At 45.7% G+C, this 23,825-nt stretch overlaps 1 protein-coding gene across 1 annotated transcript; it reads right to left on the bottom strand.

Annotated features, from left to right (window-relative positions):
• Nucleotides 1–260: 260 nt before the first annotated feature.
• MXRA8 (matrix remodeling associated 8) lies at nucleotides 261–23,425 on the bottom strand (the record flags this gene model as incomplete). Its single annotated transcript, XM_079545607.1, has 10 exons — nucleotides 261–286; nucleotides 1,169–1,246; nucleotides 1,808–1,884; nucleotides 2,860–2,890; nucleotides 3,095–3,253; nucleotides 6,976–7,434; nucleotides 8,684–8,785; nucleotides 8,935–9,243; nucleotides 9,667–9,690; nucleotides 23,365–23,425. 10 exons carry the CDS (start codon nucleotides 23,423–23,425, stop codon nucleotides 261–263), a joined length of 1,326 nt encoding a protein of 441 aa, XP_079401733.1.
• Nucleotides 23,426–23,825: the final 400 nt, after the last annotated feature.

Genomic DNA, 23,825 nt, shown 5'->3' on the forward strand with positions numbered 1-23,825 from the left:
ACAATAATATCAGAAAGAAAATGGGAGGGAGGACTGGGAGAACAATAGAAGAAAAGTAAACCCAAACCCATCGTAAATGCACGCAAGACAGATGGCCTAACTCTTTCAGAAAGCATTTGCAAATACCCTCATGCTTACTGGGGAGAAACTCTACATGAAAAATGTATGGTAACTGGAGGGACGTGGTATTATGAAAGGCATCTCTTTTCCATCTATCTTGGATTGAAGCTTCTGGTCCAGCCAGCAGCTTGGGAATGTCTTCATTTACAATATTCCTTCCTGAAATCTGAAAGCAATTGAAACGGAGATGAGACCTGGAATGAAATATTAAACCATCCAAAGAAACACACGGCGATATGGAATTAGTTATACAGTTACAAGTGACCGTTTGCAGTCAGCCACGTTCCCAGTATCTTCTTCATAAACCTCACAGTGAGATTTATGGCATACAAATTATTACACAGATCTTCTGTGCAGAATGTACGTAAAGTATCATGAGAGCTGCATCAGGAACTGCAAATACAAGGCAACTCATGGACTGTCGGGATCATTCTCTTCTTGATGCCACTTCAGACACATTTAATATGTTCTAAAATCGTATGAAAGGAGTCACAGGACCTAACCTTCTTAAAAGCACAGCTTGTCATAAGTGCAACTCTGCAAACTGACTGATAGTATCCAGAATTTAGACTGGGTGAACAAAAGGCAATCCAGCTCCTAGAGGGAAGGAGCTGTTTTGTTGGATAAAGTCAGCGATTGCCTATTGCCCTTAAATTAATTCAACTCAAAACACTCTTCTGCACAGCAGATTCTTCTCAAATACCATGCCAGTACATTTTTGAGATGCATCTCTCTCCGAGGTTGTAATCTAAAATGCACTATTCCAACCCTGCTAGGGATTCTTTTCCCAATAAAGAAAAATTCTATTTGTGTCATGCCAGAAGCTTTTAAAAGCCTAATCACTACTTGCATCTTGTGGCTCCATGATGAAAGGATAGGAAGAGAACTGGCTTCTCATTCCTGCTGCCATTTGTCATGATGTTTACCATTCTTCATTTGCTTGTGGCTTGGTCAGCTCACTGCTATACTGTGCTCTTCCCTCCTCCCCCCTCCAACCCATCAGAAGGTTCCTACAGCCACCAATTAGGGTGAAGCAGGTCATTATTACCTTTGTCTAAATCAATGTTCTTTGCTGGGAAACTTCTGGCTTGCTCAGCCTTCTCCTTCAGGATGTTGTTTTTGTAATCTGTATAAGGGAGGAATGTATGTAATTCAGACAGCCATTAGAGCATTAAGAGAAAACAAAGCTTTACAAGGAAGGGATCAGCCCTTCCTTGAAGCACCCTAGGTCTATCATTTCCAGATCTTTAGGGGTAACTCATAGAGTTAATCAACTGCTCAACAGAATAACAGGCTACATCTTAGGGTGGTTGTATTTTTTTCCTGGTACTAATCATGCTTTAACTCTCTGCTCCCCATAGGTACCACAGATTCTTCCATCCTGATAGCAATTTATGTTTGCTGCTACCCTGGTTTGCAGCTCACCCTCTGCTCCTCTTTTGTTCCTTGCTTCAGTTTTCACATCTGCCTTTTGCCCACTGGGGCCATCACTGCAGCAATTTTGATAGCCAAAGCACGTCAGCTTGCTCTTTAAAAGGCTGCACCTTTACTAGGGGTGAGCTTCCCCTAAGTGTGCATTTACAACCACAAAGATTACTACAAAATGAACATAGAGATGTCATTAAGAAGTCCTTAGCTCTAACAAGTTTTGAACAGGTCTGGAGAATGGCTGCTAGCTGATACATACCCAGCCTGATGTCTTCACTTTTGTACTGAGTCAGATCTGTTGTGTCGACTGTAAATTCTTTAAGATTTACATCCTTCCTGGAAAATCAACAAGAGTGAAAAATGGTTATTGGTACATCCTTTAATAACTGGCTCCTCTTACTTTTTTTTTTTTTCACAATAGCTTTCTCGAGAACTTTTAAATTGTTTTTATTAATTTAAATTGTTTATTGGCTATACATCTGGAGGACAGCTGAAAAAACTCATAGAGGATTTAATTCTTTGTTAAATGCTGGTGATTTTCACAGTAATCCCTGTAGAATCCTTTTCTGTTTCTACAAAGCTTCCCTGGAGAAAGTATGACAGAGAGATGACAGCTTTGGCAGCCACTGCACACGGATATTTTTCCTCTGTTTGCCCTTAACCTGTCAAACAGATTCCACAGGCTCATACTACTTATTAGGGAATCTGTTTCTCCTCTCTCTTGCTTTCACTGTCTTTTCTACTAACACCAAGAGATCTCTGGTTAATCCGTGTCTTCTTTTCCCTCTCAAATCTGACCAATGTCTAGAAAACTGGGGAACCAATCTGTTCTGGAACTTTCCCATTTCTTCCACTTTACTACAGGTAACAAAACACAAAGGCACCCAGATACACCATCTTGGCTTAGGTCCATTTCACAGCAGAGTCTACAGTAGATCTGTGCATTACCCCTTTACCACTGACTCCTAATGACATCTCACATAAACACCGTCTGTGAATCAGTTCCCAAGTTATAACCAGAGGTGCCAAACAATCCCTACAAGCCATTCTCTCCTTCCACACCTTGACAGCATGGAATTTGCTTCCTGATATTTGACCACGAAGCAAGCATGTATTTCCTGGAAACATCACCCTAAAAATGACTAGAGTGTTAAACAAAGAAATTCTATCAAACAGTCTGTGCTGTAGGTGGCTGCATTCTCATAAATAGATCTTCAGCTGTTTTAGGCTCTTAATGACAGAGGCAAGAGACCAATAAGTTTGTTCTTACGTATTCTACTCACAGACAGCAGATTCTATCATGATACTTACTCTCCGTATTTCTTCACATTGTATTCATAACCTAAATAAGGACAAGAAATAGAATGAGCATTTATATCCAATCCAAACAACACCTCCCACATACCACAGATAACAGCAACGCAGAGCAGCTATTTAGTCCTCTCTGTTCTGATGCTTCCAGTAAGCACTGTGCTGCACAGTAATTGCAGAATCACCTCTCCTGCCATGGAGCAGGACTCCAGAGGTGGTGATTTCCAGCACTCACCTCTCTGCCTGCGCTTGCGGGTGATGAAGACAACGATGATGAGCAGGACAACAAAGAGCAGCAGCGTTGCCAGGACATAGCCCAGCTGCTGGAAGAAGTGGATGCGGCTCTCAGGGATGATGACGTTTATCACATTGTGCCCCCTGACAACATTTGGATCTGAGAACAGAGAAAAAAGGAATACGAGGCAATAATTGTCGCTGGCATTCAAAGCGAAGCATGTTTGCAGGTGGGTCCAGACGTGGAACTGAAAAGCATGTTCAGTGGCCATTGCACGTTCCCATGCTGCTGCCTGCTTATCAGAGCGTTGCTTTTGTTTACAGCAGAGAGCAAGTCCAGCAAGAAGCCACAGCAGACAACCTAGGATTGCTCTGGGGTAGCACAGCCCTCTTCTGGGTCCCTTGCAACACGCACACACCACATCGCTTTGGCTCCAGACAGCTGAAGTATGAAGCAGCCACTCCTGGCCAAAGGTTGTAATTTACAGAGTGGGAGGAATTTTCAATGCCAAAGAATGAGTTCCCTTTGAAATCAAATAAAAATCAATCAATAAAATAAAAGCCCACAAAGAAAAGCCAAGATTCCATTCCACTTGTGGGTGCAGCAGCGCTGCAGTTCTTCAGCACAGGAAAGGGTAACTCTAAACTTTTACGTGGAACATTTTTGTAGCTCTCAAATAAATAGGTCAATGCGTTGCACATACAAAGAGGGCAACTTCTCTGCTTGCGACTCTCAGAGGAGTGGACAAATCCAGGCACAGACCACAAAGCCATAGGACACGCTGTGCTATGGAAGGCTTTTCTCTTCAGAATAGAGCTGAGCACACCAGCAAGGGGTTTTGACCACTGTTCTCCTGGGAGTTCAACCCCAGTCAGAGGGAATAAGGGGAAAGATTGGGAAAACATCCCCAAAGCCACGGTGCCATTCAGCAATGTCTTCTGAAGTGAGCCTGCCTCAAGCAAGCCAGCCAGTAATAAGCACTGATTTTAACATTGGGATTAAGTAGTCATAGGGATGAGAGTCAGACAGCTGGTCTCATTTGTTATCAGACATGGCTTTGTGTCCAGCTAATTGTATTCCATCACAAACAGCCTTCCCCAGCAGCGTTTTGGTATTCCTCTTTAAGCAAAGCCACATCTCCAGCACCAGTTAAGGTCAGAACTGATCAGCACGAACAAGAATGTCGCAGTCGAGCTAAGCCAGCAAGTTCATCATTATTTCAACAGCTGGTTTTCCTTTTGAGGCCATTTGGAAATGTTAGAAACTGCTCATTTCCATCAGCGCAGTACTGTAAATAGGCCGAGTCCTGAAACAAAATATTCCCCACAAAAAATACAGCACCAAGAGCCCTGATTTTGTCCAGCCTCACCCTACATGGCAGCAGAGCAGGCAAGCAGCTTGTTAAGCTAACCAACAAATCTCCAGATGCTGGATGCTTTGTGCTGGCTGTCCTACTCAAAGCTAGCATGTATTTTTCACCACTAAGAAATACCAAACCAAAAAAGCCACTTGTAAAGCTGCAAACAGTGTATGTGACAGTTCTACTTTAACAAACCTCTGCATCACGAAGGGTTTCTTCAGCAGCTGCCATAATGAGATGGTAGCCACTGGAGCAGCCATGGAGCCAGCAGACCTAAATGCATCCTATTCCTGGCCCTTTGCTTTCCCACAGTACTGCAGGGGAGGGTAGGATCTGAACTGAAACTTTATTCTGACACTAGAATGGCGAGGTGCAAAAGCAGAGATGCAGCTTTATTCTATCACTGGCATCCTTCAATATGTCTCAGCTTGGTTTTCCCTTCTGCCTCCACTCCGTTCACATGATCTAACTGCTGGAAAATAAGTCTTAATGGTGGGGAACAAAAAACTGGAAGAGATGCCTTCACGTTACTTTATCAAAATGTAGAAGGGTCAGAAAAGATGGAGAGGGGGAAAAAATGGAGAGAGCTGCACCATGAGAGCTCACAGCTGCTGGGTACGTGGCACGTTTTCTTTCCTAGGCTGGCAAGGACTGAGAGTAGTTCTGCAAGATAGGCTATTCTTCAATCACTTGCTCCAAAACAAATGCAGAGTAAAAATACACTAAATTAGTAGACATACAACATATTTCTTCTGCTGGGAGTTGGGAACAGAATTGAACTCATGTTTATAGTTCAAAACAGGATGAAATTTCCTGTCTGGAAACAGCTCTGAGCCTTGGAATTACGCCAGAAACGATTGCTGCTCGCTGAAAAAAAAAAAAACCTCATTGCTTTGCTTTTGTTATCTCCTGATGTTTCATTTTAGCTTTAACTTACAGCCCAGACAATTTCTGCCCAGCTCTTCACAGAGGAGCAGTATCTCAGCCTTTGCTGCTGTACACAAACAGGCTGCCCATCAGCGAGGGGCTTCAAAAAGGCACTCCAGAATCTCAGCTCCTTTCCCTGTTCCCATCGACTCAGCATATTTTTGTGCCTACTGCTCTCAGACCAGCTGATCCTTCCCTGCCCCCAGGGGACAAAGCTGGTTGTGAAAATGGCTTTTCTCAGGAAGGCAAATTCCTTCAGCAGTGGGGCGCTGCTTCCAAACCAAGAGAGCCCTGCAGGATCTGCCAGCTGGGCAGGGGGTAACCATTCAGCCACAGTCAGGACAGTGAGAGAAAGATTCCTGGGTGGGCAACGACGTAGTTTCCATCTGCACAGTGGATTTAGATAGGGCTCAAGGGTAGCAAAAGAGCCAGATGCAGGGAGACTGATACTTGTGTGTTCTGGTCCCTGTGTCAGCACAGCCCCAACGGCCAACCCCTCTTCAGTACAGCCAGGATTTCTGTCCACCAGCCTTAGTCCCAGTGGGGAGGTTTGGGCTTCTGTGACTTGAAGAAAAACTAATTGCTAGAGAAGAATAGACATATCTAAAAACGTGTGAATCATAGAATCACAAGGTTGGGAAGGAACTGCAACATCATCTACAACAACATCATCAACATCCAACCGTCCTCCTATCACCATTACTACGCAGTAATGTCCAAATTCTGTAGTAAGCAGCCAATAAACATTAAGCCACAATGATTATTTTAAAATGTTAATATGGATCTATACCTAAGGGACTTTCATATATGCATTTTTTTTTTAAACTTGGGATTTTATTTTTCTGCCTGAACGAAGCATGATGGTTTGGGGTTTGGACAGGCTGTCAAATGATAGCTCACTGCAGTGGAAAATGTGAAAATTGGCTTTAAAAGAAAAAAAAGCTGAAGGGTGGAGGAAAATTCCTGGTGGTTGATTCTGCAGAGTCTGGCACCTGGCACAGCCTGAACCCCTGAGCAGCAGGGTGGGAAGTGCTTATGCAAACAGGGGCATGTTGTAACAGCAACGGCAGCACAGAACAGACCCCCTACTCCACACCCTCTCCTGGTTCATAAAAGCAAGCAGAAAAGGGAGTCTGTTAGAAAAACAGTTTGCTTGCTTTAGCGAGTTTAAACTCTGCAGAGCAGAGCAAAGAGCAGCAGGACATGATGTTACTGAGGTACAGCAGGCAGGGTAGTCAGCCCTGGTGGGTGGCACACTCCACTCTGGGTGCAGCTCAGTGTTAAAGCAACACCAGAGAATCCTCACTAATGTTTTGTAGCTCCAGGTACACCACTGTAATGGAAACAGCTCAGTAAGAATGCAGCCTACACATTAGAGCTCTGCACTAGTAGTGAGGGAGGGAGGCAAGACCTCATCTAATTCTCTGATTTTAAGGGCAGGAGTTGCTCACAGCTCAAATAGGAGAAATCATACAGGAAAACCCCAGCACTGCTTCGAGTGGCGCCTTCAGTTCAGAGGTGTCTGTGGTACAGGTTTGCCTCGACCACACTCCCTCCCCTCCTGCAGTCAGAAGCACTGCCAGAAGCCACTCACCTACGGCCGGGGCAGTGTTGTGGGTTGTGAGGTTCACCACCTTCTTCTCTCTCACTGGCTCTGTCACAAAGACCTGGTAGATCCTGCGCTCGTGCAGGCCGCAGTAATGGTGGTGCAGGTGGCAGGAATAAGTGCCTTCGTCTGCATTTTCCAGCTCCGAAATTCGCAGGGAAAAGTCCCCCAGGGCAAAGGCTGTGTCAGTGATGTTCATCTTCTGCCGAATGAAGAGAGGCCCGTAAGAGCGGCGCTCACCAGAGGCGTAGAGGTCAATGAGGCGGTCAGCGCGGTCGTGGGGAACCCCTGGGGGCTGCCTGTCCCAATGCACCACTTGCTGCTCCTCTTCGCTGTGCCGTTCGGTCCAGATGTGGTTCCGGTTGACACAAGGGAGCATCACAGTACTGCCTTCCAAGGCAACAATCACAGCCTTCTCTCCATCCCAGTACTCTTTGGCTGCTTTGGCTGTGGAGATAACACGTGCATCTTTACCCATTTGCTTATAGGGACACCCATGCACACCTCGGGTTGCTCTCAGACCCTGCAATCCTATGACACATCCTCTCCAAAGATCCTGAAGTGCCACAGGGGTAACGTACCTCACTCACACTCAATTCAGCACTCAGTGAACAAAGGCACCCATATCTTCACATCCCAGGTGGGTGCATTGAGCACAGCCATTTCCTTTCCTTAAAAGTAAGAATTCATCTCTTGCTTCAGAACGAAGGAAGAACATTCTCTCAACAGACCATGAATGCAATAAGAATAACAGACTCCATCTTCAATATGCTGTGCCTCATTCTCCAAGCAGGAAATGCTTTCCTTCCCACATATACCCTAATTACTGAAGAAGTTCAAGGAACACTGTTCTGTGTTTTGTTGTTGAAGAAGGAATAACAGAGGAATCAAAACACAGATGAGCAGTCCAGGGCTCACAGGCCAGCCTGGGTGTTCTTACTGCATAGAAGCTGTGAGAACAGCAGCAGGGGTGCACTTCTGCACTTCTATCCCATCAGTTTTTTAGACAACTCAGCACTTTCAGCTGCTCCCCAGCACCATCAGCCCCAGCAACCTTACTTGTGCACTATGTGTAGGTTGATTTAAACAACTTATGTGCTTACGAGGTGCAGGTGGCACACACTGAGGTACCAACAGCCCTTAGAAACTTCCTTTCAGAGCTGGATTCAAGGTTTGTTTTGTTTTGTTTTTTTAACAACAGGCTTCTCAAGCTAAGCTCAGCAATCCACGTTACAAGGCAGATCTTTGTGGCTAACAACTCATGATGGATTGTTACTAGGAATGTTTTATTGCTGGAGCATTGACAGCCCAGTTAGCTAACTGGGCTGGCTAGTGTACAATTAAAAGGCTTTGCAGAGTTGGGCACAGGCCAAGAGAGGAAGGGCTTTCATAAAACCACACACTGATCAAAACTTCTGATATTCAGGGAACCTAATAGAAAACCACATAGTAAGCACTGCTGCCTCCTGATACACTGCAAGATTCTTGTTGCACCTGTGTCCTGAGCTGCAACAGAGCGGGCATGGGCAAAAAGCCTTCATCCACAGTGCTCTCTGATGCTAGCAGAATAGCATGCAATGCCTGCTGTGAATCAGCACACAAGTCCCACTGTGAATTCAGCTCAGACCTGGGGACCACTGGACTTCAGCTGCCAGACTTGCCCTTGCAGAAGGGGACACCATGCTGTCACACCTACCTTTCTTAGTGATATCTAGTTGAATTTTCACAGTTTCATACAAGTGGCAGTAGTGATGATGAAGATTACACGAATATATACCTGCATCACTCTCTGCAACATCTAGCATAAGAGAGAAGAGAGGACAAGTTGAACGTTTCATGCTGAGCCAACTACTTTTGTCATTTGTGCTATTCAGCAAATGCTTGCGCAGAAGCCGAAAGACCTTTGCAAAGCTTAGGGATAAAAGAGAAAAAGATCCTGTTTAGTACCTTTGATCACCAGTGAGAAGTTGCCATCTGTAAATGCGTTCTGGGGCATTAAGATCCTCCCTTGGTTGTAGGAGCTGTAGACACGCTGATCTCCTGCTGAGTACATGTCACACAGCCTCTCCATCTTGTTGTCTCCATAGTAGGTGCTGTACACATCCCAGTGCACCACACGCTGGCGGTCGTTCAGGCGGTCCTGAGTCCACACCATGCGGTAACTCTTGCATGGCAGGACAGCCTGCGAGCCCCGGGTTGCACTGATGTTTAACACTGACACTACAACGCTGTCTGGGTTTGAGGCATCAGCTGGCACTGAGGGCAAGGAGCAAAGAAAGAATAAAGTTATCACGTTAATGGCACGTAAAGGAGGGACTAGGGTGACATTAGGTCCTGTCCTAGAATCTCTGCACCCTAAAGAAACCCAGCCGAAGAAAAGTAACTTTCAAGACCAACACAGAGCTTTCTAATGGAGAAATACAATATTATTATTATTTTATTTTAAAATCACTGATTTCATTCAAGAAACATCTGTTATCAGGATCCTAAATCTGACTTGTCATACCTACCCTTTCCTAATCCTAATGCTCAGATAACCCAGTGTTTAGAGGCACTAGCTCATGGTGTGCATGGCAGAAGTTACCCATGAAATCCCCATCACACGGACTCTGATTTCATAACACCAAATTCCTTCTTATGGTGACAGAAAACCACGTAGATTACAAAGGTGTCACTCACCTGAATATAAATAAACAACAGAACCTGTTGAAGCAGAAAAAAAATAATGTCAAAGTTAAAGAAGCAAAACAAAACAAAACAAAACAAATGCACTCCTGGTCAGCCACCATCTCCTGTTGTTATTCCATCTGTTACTCCCTTTGTTGTTAGCACACTTATTTAACACAGGTGTTGTGGTTAAGCCCAGAGACTTCGACCTTGCTTGGTGCTTGGTGCTTGCTGCCTGCGAATAGTTCTCTAACACAAAGTGCTCTATCCTTCCACAAAGGACAGTCAACAGCAGGGATAAGAACCAACAACAGCCCTGGCTTGGGCTCACCATTCAAATCCAACTCCTATGTAACTGATAGGGGGTTAATTCCATCCAAGGAATCAAAATCCCTGAACGCTGCAGGATGCCTTGACAACCTGTCAAGCTGAGTGTGATGCAATGTGGCCGTTCTGCTTTGCACTTGTGACACACATTGCTGCCAGACACACACACACACACACACACACACGCTCATGTGTGCCTCCTGCTCACATTCCTGGTCTGCACAGTTGACCATCAATGCTCTGGAAGCAACCACAACTCTCTCCAAGCCGCGTGACTCAGATGTACGCAGGAAGAACTTCGTCAAAACAAACTGATGGCTTTGTTTCTGCATCCCCCTGGCCCCATCCCTCCTGCTTTTTGTGTAGGAGGGGTCTGAGAGGTCTCCTGGCATCACGCTTGGAGAGCACGAATCGGATTCCCAACACAATGACATCATTCATCTCTCTAACCAGTCAAGTCCAAGTGGGTTCTAGCAGAATAATTAGCTGTTTTGTCCTGCTAATGTCATAGGCACAATGTCCTCCTGACAAACGCTGCATTTTTTATTTATTTTTTTTTTTCAGCCCTGGAATTTATTCCTTTCAAAAGAAAAGAAATTCACTCCAGATCGGGGCTACTTTAACAACACCATCAGTGCACGGGCTGAGAACATACTCTGTTTCTTTTCCTATCACAAAATACTGGGCAGTGGCACCAGAGAACAAAAGTGAGCAGCGCTCTCTGTTGAACTGCCAGCTCAAAAGACACTCCAAATGTGAGGAATTCTTTCTACATCTGTAATCTCAGCATCATAAAGAAAACAAATTCTTTGGACAGAGCCTGTACAGCTCTGGATATAAGAAAAGAATCCTATTGAGACATCATGATCCCATTATTTGATGATGTCTGCTAATAGGCTGCAAAATACCTGATGGCAAAATACAACAAGCTGCCAGCCTCTGCCAGCACTGCCCACAGTTGGTGGCATCTGCAGAGTGACAAGGGAACAGCACAGCATCACAACACGCGTGGCAGCTTGCGTGCTAGGAAGTGAGCTGGCTGGCTGCACAGCCAGTGCTTCCAGAGCTTTGCTTTAATGCTCATTGACAGCAAGCTGATTCGGTGCTGCAGAAACATCCTCTTCTGGCTGAGCAACAGGAATGCATTTACTTCCCTCCTTTCCTCTTGCACGTTAATGTAAAAAACACTGAGCCCAAACGCAGCGCCATAAACATCTGACAGACATCCCTCTAAGCCTTCCAGTGTGCTCTGCTCAGCAGCCTGTCCTGCTTCTGCACCTTTGTGCATGCTGTGCTGGCCCTGCTGGCATGGCAAGGACCACCCAGCCCTCTCTGCCGCACCCAGGAGGGCCAGCTTGGCTGCTGGCAGAACACCAGCATCCTTCCAGGAGTGCCCCTTGGTGACCAGGGGACATTGCTTCTTTATAGGAAAAGGGAAGAGCATCTGTTGAAGCCTTGCCTGCCTCTTAGCATCCACCTAATTTGATTTGCTGGGTGCTGCCACACAAAGATGGCCCTGGGTGACTGTCACTAGAACAAAGCCCGTGCAAGATGCTGGCCTGATGAAGCACAGCAGCTGAAGCTCTAGAGGGGACAGAAGGGAAAAGGCATGTTGCAGGCTTTACAAGAGCCATGGGAACTCCACAGCACAAAGAAAGCAGAACCGATTGTGATGATTCCCTGTCAGTGTTGGAAATCTGAATGCATACACTGAGTTATTTGAGATGGCTGTAAGTGAAATAGCTTATAAATCAAAGGAATCTGGAATGCCTCTGATCTCTTATGTGCCTGGAGAAAAAGGAATTTAAAACAACTGGTTTTTAATAAACTGGACACAGAGCAGTAGTTAAATACAATATGAGATTTGCTCTGCTATGTGAGACTCAAAGTGCATTCCAGAGAGAGACATGCCCCCCCGGCCTGCTTTCAAAGTTATTGTTTGTGTACCACAGTTGCTACTGAAGATAATCAGCAATATATCCATAAACCAGCAAAATTAACAGCTTATGAGCTACAGGAGTGGGATAGACTGGAAGCAGTTATATTGGTGAGTCACTACCCAATCTGCAAGTATAAAATCGAGGGTTATTTATGCACCTAATGGAAGCTCAGTCTTTTGTGCTCATGGGGCTCCAGCAGCTTCGAAACCACCACATACCTTAAGAGTTGGTAACAGTGGCTTTCATTTTTAAATTTGCAGTTCTGTGTGGAGGATAATCACTTTGACCTCTCTCTGTGTGATATACTTCAGAAAAAAAGAGACAGACATCTATCTGCTATCTGACTTGTTCTCTCTGCAGCCTAGCATGCCTCTCTGTAGGATCCCCAAGGTATTCTGCTGCTCCCACAACATAGAAAGAGGAAAGCAGCCTGCGAGTTTCCTAATCCCTTGTAAAAGGCAGGGCCAGCTCTTACAGCTTGAATCCCTGCCACTTTCATAGTAAAGAATTAGGCCACAAAAAACTGCAAGCAAACGACAAGTAAAAGCCTCAGGCTCTGAAAGACATCTTACACGCTCGGGGATCTCGAGGCTCTGTCCTCAGAGCAGTTCAAACAGCAATCTGCCCTCTGAGTCTTGCCTGAACAAGAGCACAGCTCCTCTTCTCCCTGAGATAGCTGCTGGCAGAGGCAAAGCCTGTGCTAATGAAACCACCAAGTTCCTGTCTCACACTGAAGGAGCACAGAAAAAGGAACAGCAAACACCGTAGGCAGCAGCCTGAGCACCAAGTGGCACATGTGCTCCGTGGGGCACGGCAAGGGCTTTGCCACTGATGCCAAGATAAGCTGCCTGAACAGCATCTTCCTTTATTTTTCCCATAAACCCCACTGCTTCTGCAGGAGATTTAATGGTCTCCATTGAGTTATTACGTAATTACCTCAAAAACAGAAGCTTGTGCTAACAAGCTATTCTATTTCCAAATACTTTTGGAGAATGGCAGAGACTCCATCCTGACTCTTCAGGGAGCTGACACAGTGCTTCAGAAGCCATCATGGTTTATGACACAGTCACATCGAGGTGACATCTACACAAACGAGCTCAGCACTGTTGTTGCAGCCACTTTTTTAACACAGAGATCAGTAGCCAGAAGCACCACCTGGGCCCATCCCTAGGCAGAGATGGAAGATGGTGAGCAATAAAGTTCCTTGTCTAAACAAAGTTTTCCCTGCAAAGCCAACTGATGGCCAGGCCAGGCTTTGAACTGGACTTCTATCTAAGTCTCTGTACTTGTTTATTTTTAAAGCTTGCTGGGACAAGTTTCTCACCAGCTGAGCATGCTGCTTTCAAGGATGCCTGCACTGGAGCTGCTGGCCACCCACCCAGCCCCAACCATGCACCTCACTGCAGGTAGCAACGTGCTGCGAGTTGGCAAAAAGCAAGAATGTGCTGCCTCAGCAGAAAGGAAAAAGCCTCCTGTCTGGACAAGAAAGCAATCACACCTTGGCCACCACACAGCCAGGATCCCGCGCAGATCTGCCCTGACTTCCTTGCAGACAGCTCGGATATTAGCTCAGCTTTGTAAACCCTTTTCTGGTTCGTGTACTTGATGTTGGCCCTGGGCCCGTGGAATAGTTTGCAGAGCCATTCCAAACACAGCGCTGTTCCTCCTTGCAAGATATTAACACTTGAGGGTGTGGTTCTTCTCCAAGCAGGATCATCTCAGCAAACACAGAGACACAGATTTCCTCCCTTCTCTCATTACACTAACCTGACCTGGGTGGGTACAGCAGCACTCAGCATCACGGCTCCCTGGCAGATGGACAAGTTCTCTCTCCAAAATACACCCGAAGATGTCCGTGAGAATCGCCCATCCTGTGGTGGGATACTGCTGGCTCTGTGCTGTGCAGCAACCCAACCTGCTGCTCCTGCCCCAGGCACTGCTAGCGTGCTCAGCCACACTGGGGAGCAGCTGGACTGGTTGGTGCTTCTCCTCCTTCCCCCAGCTTAACCCACTCCCCCACATTACTTTTTTGAGTCACTATAACCCTTCTGTCCCTATGACTGATTCCACTTCTAACCCTTGCCTTTAGACATCACCACATCGGGGATGATTTGGTGACATAAGCACTACATTAAGCAGGGACCAAACTGAGAACTCAGCTCTGTATACTGAGGAATTTCAAGAGGCTCAGGTGGAAAGCCACAGCCTTTCACTAAGGGCTGTGAGAAGCAGAAGGGTCACTGCTCCCCAAAAAGCTCCTCACTTCCTACTATCAGCACCTGGAATGAGGTCTTTCCATACTGCGCTTTGAGCTGCAATTCCTCCTTGCTCACAGGTGCCTTCCTTAGACCCCAAGGTCTTGCAAAGGTAGATTTGCTTGGCTTTTACAATTTATCCTCATGTCTTCTCCTGCCTTCCAAGCATTACTGACTGAGGTCTCTCTGCTCAGTTTAGGATCAGGCTCTCGGGACACTGGATGTATTTTCAGCTCCTACAGAAAACTGTGGTACAGGAAAATGTACAAGTCACTCTGTTGCTGTGCATCCATCATACTTGCCCTCATCCCTCTCCTGTACCTTAATGTCTAAGTGAATTCCTATCTATCTTTATGCTGACAAGGAATAAAAACTTACATTTGCACCTCCATCCTGAATGCACAAACATATCAGCTGTTTCTGCCTCTTCAAAGGTATGAAATAGCCTTGGACCTGTAACTCAAACTATCCAAGATTTACAGTACTCTCCTTTAAGCTTACTGCTTTTGAATTCACAATTAAAGTAACTGAGAGGAGGAAATAAATTTCACAAACATGCTGAATGAAGCAGTATTTAACCTCAAGTATTTCTCCATTCTTTCCCTTCCTCTCAAAAAAGCCTGAGAACTCCATAAATCTTTCCCCTCGCAGACCCAAACCCAGCGAAACAAGGAACCTCAGCAAAATGTAACAAAGATAACAGTTCAAAATCCCTCTCATCTCCAGCCCCATCCTCTGCAGCTGAAACAGAAACAAGTAACATCACACCGACCAGCTAGGAGCTTACTTTGCTGAAGCAAAAGCTGCCACAGAAGGAGTTTTGCTAGTTGCTCCATTCCTTCAGCTTCTCCGTGTTTCCGTCTCTCTTGAAAAACAAGTTGAAGACTTTAAAAAAAAAAAACTTTTTTTTTTTTTTTTTGCTAACTGGAAAACACTATGACCTCATCAATTTACATCCAGAAAGCTGTGGACAGCGGCTCATATTCTGCAGTTACTCCACCTACAAGTCCTAACTCCCCACCTCCCCACTGCTCTCCCCCACGCTCACACTCCACCTCCTTCCTCTCCATAACTCCCTGCACAGTTACTACAAACACCCACTCCTCTCCTTCCCCTCCCTCTGGGACCTGTCTGACTTTGATGTAAAACTTTTATCGGCTATGGTTGGTCCCACACAGATCTGGGCTCTGGAAACAAATCTTTCTCCCTTCCCCGGAGGATGAAACTAATTTTCCTTGTGCTTTACTTGATCCAGCTGTTCCTTCCTTTGTTTGACACTCGTCCAGCTGTCTGCTCGAGACAATTTATTCTGTTGCCTTCAGTGGTTTTTTGATCTTTGTCTCTTCGTATGGTTTTACTTTAAGCTCAAGTCTCAGGAGACAACCTAGAAAACAACGTTTCCCCTGCCCTGCGATTTGTAATCAGGGACTTAACAGCAACTATCCAGCAAGAGAGTAATCATGGCAGAAGACTGGATAGGTGGGAGCTTAGGGCAGTGCAGGCAGAGAAGCCTAGCACACAAGCAAAGCCCCAGACCACTGCAACATGGGGAACAGCATTTCCTGTCAGACCAGAACACAGAGAACTTGGGTGAACAATTCCATCACTGAGGATGCAGTTTACTTTGCTGTAGTTGGTAAAATACATTGAGTTGGATTAGTCACCATCCAGCTCCGTGAGGCACCATGGCTCTGAGAGGCTCAGGCATTGCTTTAGGTCAAGCACATGGTTCCATCTCCATCTGCCCCTGAGCAATCCCAACAGCCTCACCTATGCAGGTGATCAAATGAACCTGAAAGAGTCTTTTCATGCAAGACTTGCAGGAAAATTACATGCCTAGACATTCAGGAGACAGTGCAGGTGCTGCTAACAGATGTCAAAATGCAGCAAACTTCTCTTATTACGATGCAAGATTGCTGTTGTTTGTGGTTAGCAGTGTTTAGCAGATTTAACTATACAATCAAATTAGTCATCAAGTGGAAAATTTGGGGGAAAGGGACACTTATGAGTGATGTTACAATTCCATCTGTAGAACAGAGCTAAATATACGTGGGATTCTCATATGAGAGTTTAAAAATAAAACCTAAACCTTCCCATGGCACTCAAGGAGAGAAACTTAATTGCCCCACTTGCATTTTTCCATGCTGACATTGGTCTGTTCCATCTATTTACCCTATCCCAGAGAGGACTGTGCTTAAGGGAAGAGGAGGGCATTATCCTTCCAACCAGAACCTAAACAAACATCTGAATGCTCTGCAACAAGAGTAGCACTGGGAGCAGCCAGACTAAAACAGACCAGAACTTCACCCAGTGTGGTGTCCTCTCCAGCAGCAAATGGAACCAGCTGCTTCCAAGACATTCCAAGAAACTGGAGCTATTATTATCATTATTAAATAATTTGACCATGAACAAAGCTTGCATTAACTCCAGCATGCCTTCATACTGTCCAAAACAGACCCAAATTACAATCGACTTGTTTCCAGAGAAACATTCTAAAATCATCTTCAGGTAAGAACCCCATGAAATTTCACTGCAAACTTCAACTCTTACATATTTCTGTTCAGTGGGAAGTTGTGGGTAATTAGACACAAATAGTCACAGTGCAAGTTCCCACGCTCCCCAGATGAGCTGTGTCAATAGCCTGGATGCTCACACGTCCAGCCCAACTGCAACCTAAACACACAGGCTTAGTCTTTGCAAGCCTCACATATTTGCACAGGAATTCCATAAGCACTTGCATGCAAAGACTCCTGTGCACCCCCAAAATTAAAACCTGCTGCCAATTGCCAGGCATCACAGCAAACACCTTACTGACCATCAGAAGCTGAGAGCAGCTTGGGGGCAGCAGCAGCCTTCCTGTAGCCTGTCAGGCAGGCAGCAGGGCTGAGGCTCAGATCCGACAGCTGCACCATCACAGCAGAGCCTGGGAAATGTTTGGCAGGAAGACAAGAAGCTGCTCCCATCATGCAGGTTGCAAGCACAGCACCCTGTCCTTTCCCTCCATCCCTCCCAGCACTGCAACCTCAGGTTGTTTTCCCATCTCTCTGCCCTCCACCCTTGGCACTGCAGAGGTTACTGGCTCTTCTTGCCCGCCTGCTGGGATGGATGCAGAGCTCTGTGGTTGCTGCTGTCACGAATTGGCTATTTCCTGGCTGAAGGAAGCCAAGTTCAGGCCAAACCCACTGCAGCCTCCCGAAGAAAACAGCCCAGTGGAAGGAAGGAGGAACAGCTTCCCTGGGGTTCAGGAGGGGAGTAAAAGGACACCGATTCCTGCCCTTTTCTCACTCATTCTGTGCAGTCTCCAGTCTGCCCTGTGTTCCTAGAGCCTCGCTGCACCAAAGAGATCCCCAGCATGCAGCTGCACCAACTGCCCCATCAGGTGCTGAGCATTTAATGTGATTCTCCTTGCAAGTCAGGCTAAGGCACTCTGGTCAGGCAGTGGTATTTTGGGTATTGATTCTCAAAACAAGAAGCATCCCTTCACTGCCCACTGCAGCACAGCCTACCATCTGCCCCACCACAAAGCCTGTCCAAAGCAAGCAGCTCATCCCTATGTGGGGAAGGTATAAAAGAGGCTTTGCTTCTGGGAGCTCTGCACCTGCCGTGCTCACTGCAGGTCAGAAAGGCTCTTCTGTTCCAGTCATCCCTATTTCACCTAGAAATGCTGGTGACTCAGGTGGAAAAAAGCCCTGCCCAAAGGCAGATTAATTGGCTTGTGGGAAGCAGTAATGAGCAAGCCACATCTGCCAGGCACTTTGCTGTTCCTGATCCCTTCCGTTTGAACATTTTTGTTTTCCGTGCCTGCAGGCTGCACTGAAAGACCTCCCAATACATCTGGCCTGAGCACCAGTCCAGAAAGCTGAGCAAATATCAGGTCTGATGCAAAGAGGTGCCCTTTATCCTTTCTTGTCATTTTCAGAATCATTAAACTTGGGAAGCAGGAGGAAAAGCAGTCACTTCTGCCCTACTTTCACAGCTATAAGTACACGTAATGCGCTGAAAAGGAATGCCAGGATTAAGGCTCTGTTGACACAAAGACACAAATTACAGCACAAGGATTTACATGCATGATCTATCAACGCTCCATGTTTGTATTACCAGCAACTTCCCTACATCTTCTCTAAATGTGAAACCTATTGTACCAGGCTACAACCAAAGGAAAAGGGAACAGCTCTTCCCAAAAGTAAAAAACAAGGATAATTTTTTAAAGGAGAAGTAGCAGGGAAAGCTACAGCTTGGGAAAGGAGTGTTGACAGGTACAAGGGCAAAACCAGCACGGATCCTGCCAAACCAAAAGCACAGAGTTCTGCATGGAAGCAGCAAAAGAGGGAGAGGCAGGGATACTGCAGCTGGGGGCTCCAGTTTGGGGGCAGAGGAATCTTCAGAGCTGCCTGCTGATGGAAAAGAGCAAAGTAACACAGAGCCACATGAATTACCAGAGGGTGTGCACTTCCCAGGGGGCTTCATTTGGTTACAAAGCTTTTCTTATTAAAATAAATCTTTCAGCTGCAATGAAACCCATAAACAAGGCTGAAATAATCCAACTTGCAGCAAGAGCTGTGAACTAAAAGGACAAAACTGAGAGCCAACCACAATGACAGGGCTGTCAAGTGAAGCCTATCATTATCCCAGCAATGTAACAAGCAGCATCTCTCTTACACACCCAGCAATACAATGTTTATTCTCTGTTCCCTAGCTGGGAAATGCTTGTGCCCCTGATTTGCATTCTCCTAAGACCGTGTTCAGGATGACAAGTTGAGAGTTTGGCCAGATGCTTTTCTGCTTTGTTTTACTTCACTGGAGACCACTTTACCCCCAGCCTGTGTCGTCCACCACCAAACCAACAGCTGAGGCAAATGCACAGTGCAGGAAAAGCAGATCTCTGCCACCCTCCTACTAAGTATATACAAAGCAGTTTTGTAACAGTCAATAGCTTCACTTGTAAGTATCCCTCAAACAACCAATTTCCAGCAAAGAGAAAGATGGAATCCACAAACCCACCACGTTGTAGCCTCTGCAATGCTCTGTGCAAGCATTTCTGAAGCAAAATGAGAGGGCTGCCCAGGAGCAGTACGTGTTACCCTGTCATTTGCAGGCAATTCCTCAGCTTCTGCCTGTCTCAGCTCTCCAACTGAAAGGCTCCATCTCCCTGTGTGCCAAACTCCTTGATGCGATGTGATGCAGCAATAATAGAGACCTTCCAGGTATGTAAGGTATTTAGGCAAATGGAATCTTAAGAGGATTTTGATCTTCTGCTTAATGCCCTGAGCTTTGCTCTTTGCCAAGCAAAGACCTTGATATGCACTAAGGAAGAGTTAAACTCCAGCATCCAAACAAACTGAACAAACTGCTCTTAGCAAACAGAAACGTGTGCCTATGCCTGTGTGTTCCTGAGCTGCTCGAAGTGTGAGTGCCCAGGTAAGAGGGTGAGAGCTCTGTGTGCACCCTTTCCTATCTCTGCAGCTCAGAGACTCCTGTCATCCCGCATCTTGGATGCCACTGTATTTAAACTCTCCTTTTTGTTGGAAAGCTGTCAGCTGCAGATTCCTGGGATTCATCTCAAAACCATTAATATGAACCAGTTACAAAAACAGAGAAATTGCCCAGGAAACCAATTGATTTTTTTTTTCTCTTTTCTTTCCAGACTGAAAACTGAAGATTATTTTTCCAAGATAAAAATGTGCTTTGGCGATTCTTCCAGAAGATGAAATCCAAAAGGCTGGGTTTGGTGCAGGGAAAAAAGACAAATGGATTTCTGTGCCCCAAAAGCCATCAGAGGCAGACAGCCAGCAGGTCCAAATCTGCAAGCTTCTACAAACTACCATGGGGCTCTGTTTACATCCACTCAGAGTCTCTCCCTCATCAAACCCCCAGTTGCACAAACACTTCAAGACCTATCAGATCATGAATCCTACTGCTAGTAAGCTTTAGGTAATAGGGACATTAATTTATCACTGCCATTAAAAGAAATGAATGTAGGGAGAGTCTCCCTGCCTTCACCTTTTCTTTCCTGTTCATCTCACACAGCTCTGATTCACCAGATGGTTTTTTTGGTGCTGAGCAGATTTGCCAACAGATACAGTGTTTCATGCCATTCACAGCCTGTGAAAAATCACTGTCAAAAACCTGTAAACAACAAATCCTTTTGACAGTGCTTTTGAATCAGTGTCAAGTTTCACAATCTTTCAAACAAGCACCTGAATCGGATGCAGTTATGCTAAATCTTAATTAAATCCCCATAGATTAATATATGTTTTCACTGAATTGTTTCGTTGTCTTTCTTCTTTTCTTTCTTTCAAGATATTGGAGTGCATCCCCCTCAACCACAGCAGGCCAAGGCTTTGTCTGAGGTACCTGATGAAGGGAGCACTTGAGCACTAGCCTCAATCAGAAAAAAAACCAAACAAGCAAGCAGGGAAATCAGAATAGAAACAGAGCAGCCTCTCATTCAATGTTTGCAAGGGTCTTTCTGTTGGTGGCCCCACACTTGTGCTCATTTGCTGACAGGGCAGGCTGGGTACACAGCACAGGCAGCTCCTCATAGGAAAAGTTTGCAGTCTAAACAGACAGGAGCAGCAGCGAGACGCACAGCACAAAAGGAAATGACTCACCCAAGCTTGCACAGCAGACCAGTGGCAGAATTAGGAATACAGCCCAGACCAGCTGCATTAGTACCTCTGTCTGTAGACTGTGCTGCCTCTGTCCTCACGGAGAGCCTAGAAAACTCTGGCACTATGTGAGGGCTCCCTGCACAGAAGACTGATGAGGATGCAGACCGAAGGGCAGAGTCGGACAAAATCTTCCCTGTCTTTCTGCTCTGGAAAGCTTCAGTGATACAAAGAGTTCTGAGACAGAATGCATTTGGGTAGGACTGTAATTTTTAACTTCAAAACAGCCCATGGCATCCCTCTTACCTCTCAGATTTTTGCAGCACTCTGATTCCCCAAGGAGAACCACACTCATTACTACCTGCTGCCTCTTTTCACATCACAGCAGGGAAAATAAATTGTTGTTGTTATTGGTTAGTTTTCTTTTTTTGAAGACACAAAGTACCTAACTATCTCTCAGCTTATGGAGAGCCAGTAGTGCCTTCAATACACTGATATTAGCTCAAAATCACATGAACCATGAAGTTCCTGAGGGGATGGAAAAACATGCAAATCTAAATTGGAGTTACCATCAATCATAACTTCAAGAGCTGGCTCTGTGCACGTATATGCATCTGTTCATCTTCCCCTAAGGTTCACAGCAGCAGCCAGCAACTGTGTGCAGCTGGGAATCAGGGGAAGGGTTTAGAGCCCCTGAGATGCTATCACTTGCGTCTCCGTGCCCTGAAACCTTTTAGATCTATGCAGAAAATCCACCTCCCCCAAAATTAACTTCTTGATATCAAGTGCCTGAGACAGAAGGGCATCCAACCTATGACATGGGACTGACTCAGCCCCGTGGGAGCTGTGGTTCTGTGGAGTCTTCACTTTTTCAAACCTGCCCTGAAACCACTAAGCCCCCTCGAGGGGACAGACACTTAGAATCGGTCCAATTTGGCAGATGGCAAACAGCATTGAGAATCAGGAGGAAATAACAGAGGGATCTCATCACTCCTTTGAACATTTATTTAGCCAGTGTGTTTGTCTTCAGAAAAGTGTGAGAGAAGGCAGCAGCTGAGATAAGCAGCATTCCATCAAGCTGTTACTCATCTCTATAGACAAAGCTCCAGAATTTTCCATATTTCAGAAAAAAGAGGCACCAGACAGGCAGACCTTGGGCCTCGTTTTTCAATTCAGTAGCACCCCTGTGTAAAAAGGCCACTACTTCATTTCAGATCTCAAGGCACTTCACAGGGAAGTTAAGTGTGTAGTTAAGCCTACACAAAAAGGAGGAGGAGCTGAGGGAGAGATGGGAGAAATAACTGGTCCATGGGACACAGAACATTCTGAAATCCCACGTCGCTGCCCATCCTCCTGCTCAGTCACAGCAGGCTCTGACAAGGAACCTACCAAGAACAAATTAAAAGCAATCACTCACAAGCAGTGCTGACTCAGTGCCACAGGAGATGACTGAATGGAGAACCTTTTCCAGAGCAGCTCTCCAGCAATCTCCTCCACGGGCAACGTGGAGGTTCCTCTAACATGAGAAAAACTTCAGCCACAAGCACACAGCACATATTTCTGTGAAGAACCAAGAAGTTCTCAAAGCATTCAGGGAAACAGGCACATTCAGCTATTTATGTCACTCTGTGTCCCCTTTCTTGAGGCATTGTGCCTCAACCACATCTCTTGGTCCCTCTCTACATGGGAACAGCATTCTGGCACTAGGAGCTTGGAAAGGAGAACTCCAGTCCCCACACTAATTGCAGCCCATCTGTTGCACCCGCCTAAAATAATTAAGCAGTGCAATTTCAGGCACAGCATCTTATTTTGAGATCAGAAATGACTGGGAAAGAGTAGAAAAATGAAGAGGTTGACTCTGGAAAGGGAGCTCAAAGGTTGCTTCCCAGAGAGCTGTGTTATCTGCCTCAGGTTCGCAGGCCATTTCACTTCAAATAAAAACACTTAGGCTGAAAGGAGGTTCCTTTGTGCAATACAATATAATTCTGGTGCCAAATTTAGATGCACAAGCATGGAGCTTGGCCAACTTGTAAGGGTAATCTATGCAAACTGTGCATTTACTCTAGATCAATCCAAGTGCCCAGAACCTTAACTAAACAAAACAGGGTGCTGCTTTAGAAACTAGCTGTCCTGAGAATGTTCCTGCATACAAACCTACCTGACTGAACCAGCACTGCTGCTTCTATCCAGACACCTGAGTCGTGTACTGCAGCACCCATTTCAGAGCTCCCCTTAACATAAGCACAAGGTAGAAACAGGTGTTCCAGTCACTTAAAACTTGCAGCTCTACTCCAGAAGCAGCTGTCCCTACTCTGAAAACTAGAAACACGTTTTTATTTGCTCTCCTTTCTACGCCCCAGCCTCACTCTGTAATCAGAAATCACAGAGATAGTACTGCACCCAAGGCAGAAATAATGATATGGGGCTTTTCTGCTTGCTTCCTTTTCACAGTCCCAGGTTTTTGCATAAAGTACTTGTGAGAGAAAGGTTTTCCTGCCTTCCCGAGGGCAACAACACTCTTCCTTTCCCCAAGGAACATGTGATGTTATCAGAAGTAGGACACATTTCTCTCTGCCCTACCTTCTGATGGGCCTACAGCACAATTTGTTACAGATGGCAGGATGCTGTTAATGCACGTCATTCTTCCACATCATAAGCCAGTAAAATTAAGCATGACAGTTCTCTGGAGGATGCTCATCCAGACCTAAGAAAAAACAACAGAAAAGATAGTACAGTAACTGAAACAATAAGAATGGTGAGGGAAGCCAAGCCAAGGCCTACCAGGTCCAGGTGACCAGTCATAGGTTTTGACTTCAGGCCATGCTTGGTGATTCTGCTGCTGGGCAGCCTCCAGCAGGCTGTTCCATGCAGAGAAGCCAGCTGCCTCAGAGCTGAGGGCTGCAAACCCTTTGGTCACAAGAGGAAACAGCTCTGACTCAAAAGCACCCAGGGGAAAGTGCTGGTGAGTAACACAGTGCCATTCACACGTGGTTACACTGCTGACTTTAACTGTTCTAACCACTTTTACTACCTTTTAGTTT

The sequence above is a fragment of the Tetrao urogallus genome (genome assembly GCF_951394365.1).
Source record: "Tetrao urogallus genome assembly, chromosome: 21".
In the NCBI taxonomy this organism is placed as follows: Eukaryota; Metazoa; Chordata; class Aves; order Galliformes; family Phasianidae; genus Tetrao; species Tetrao urogallus.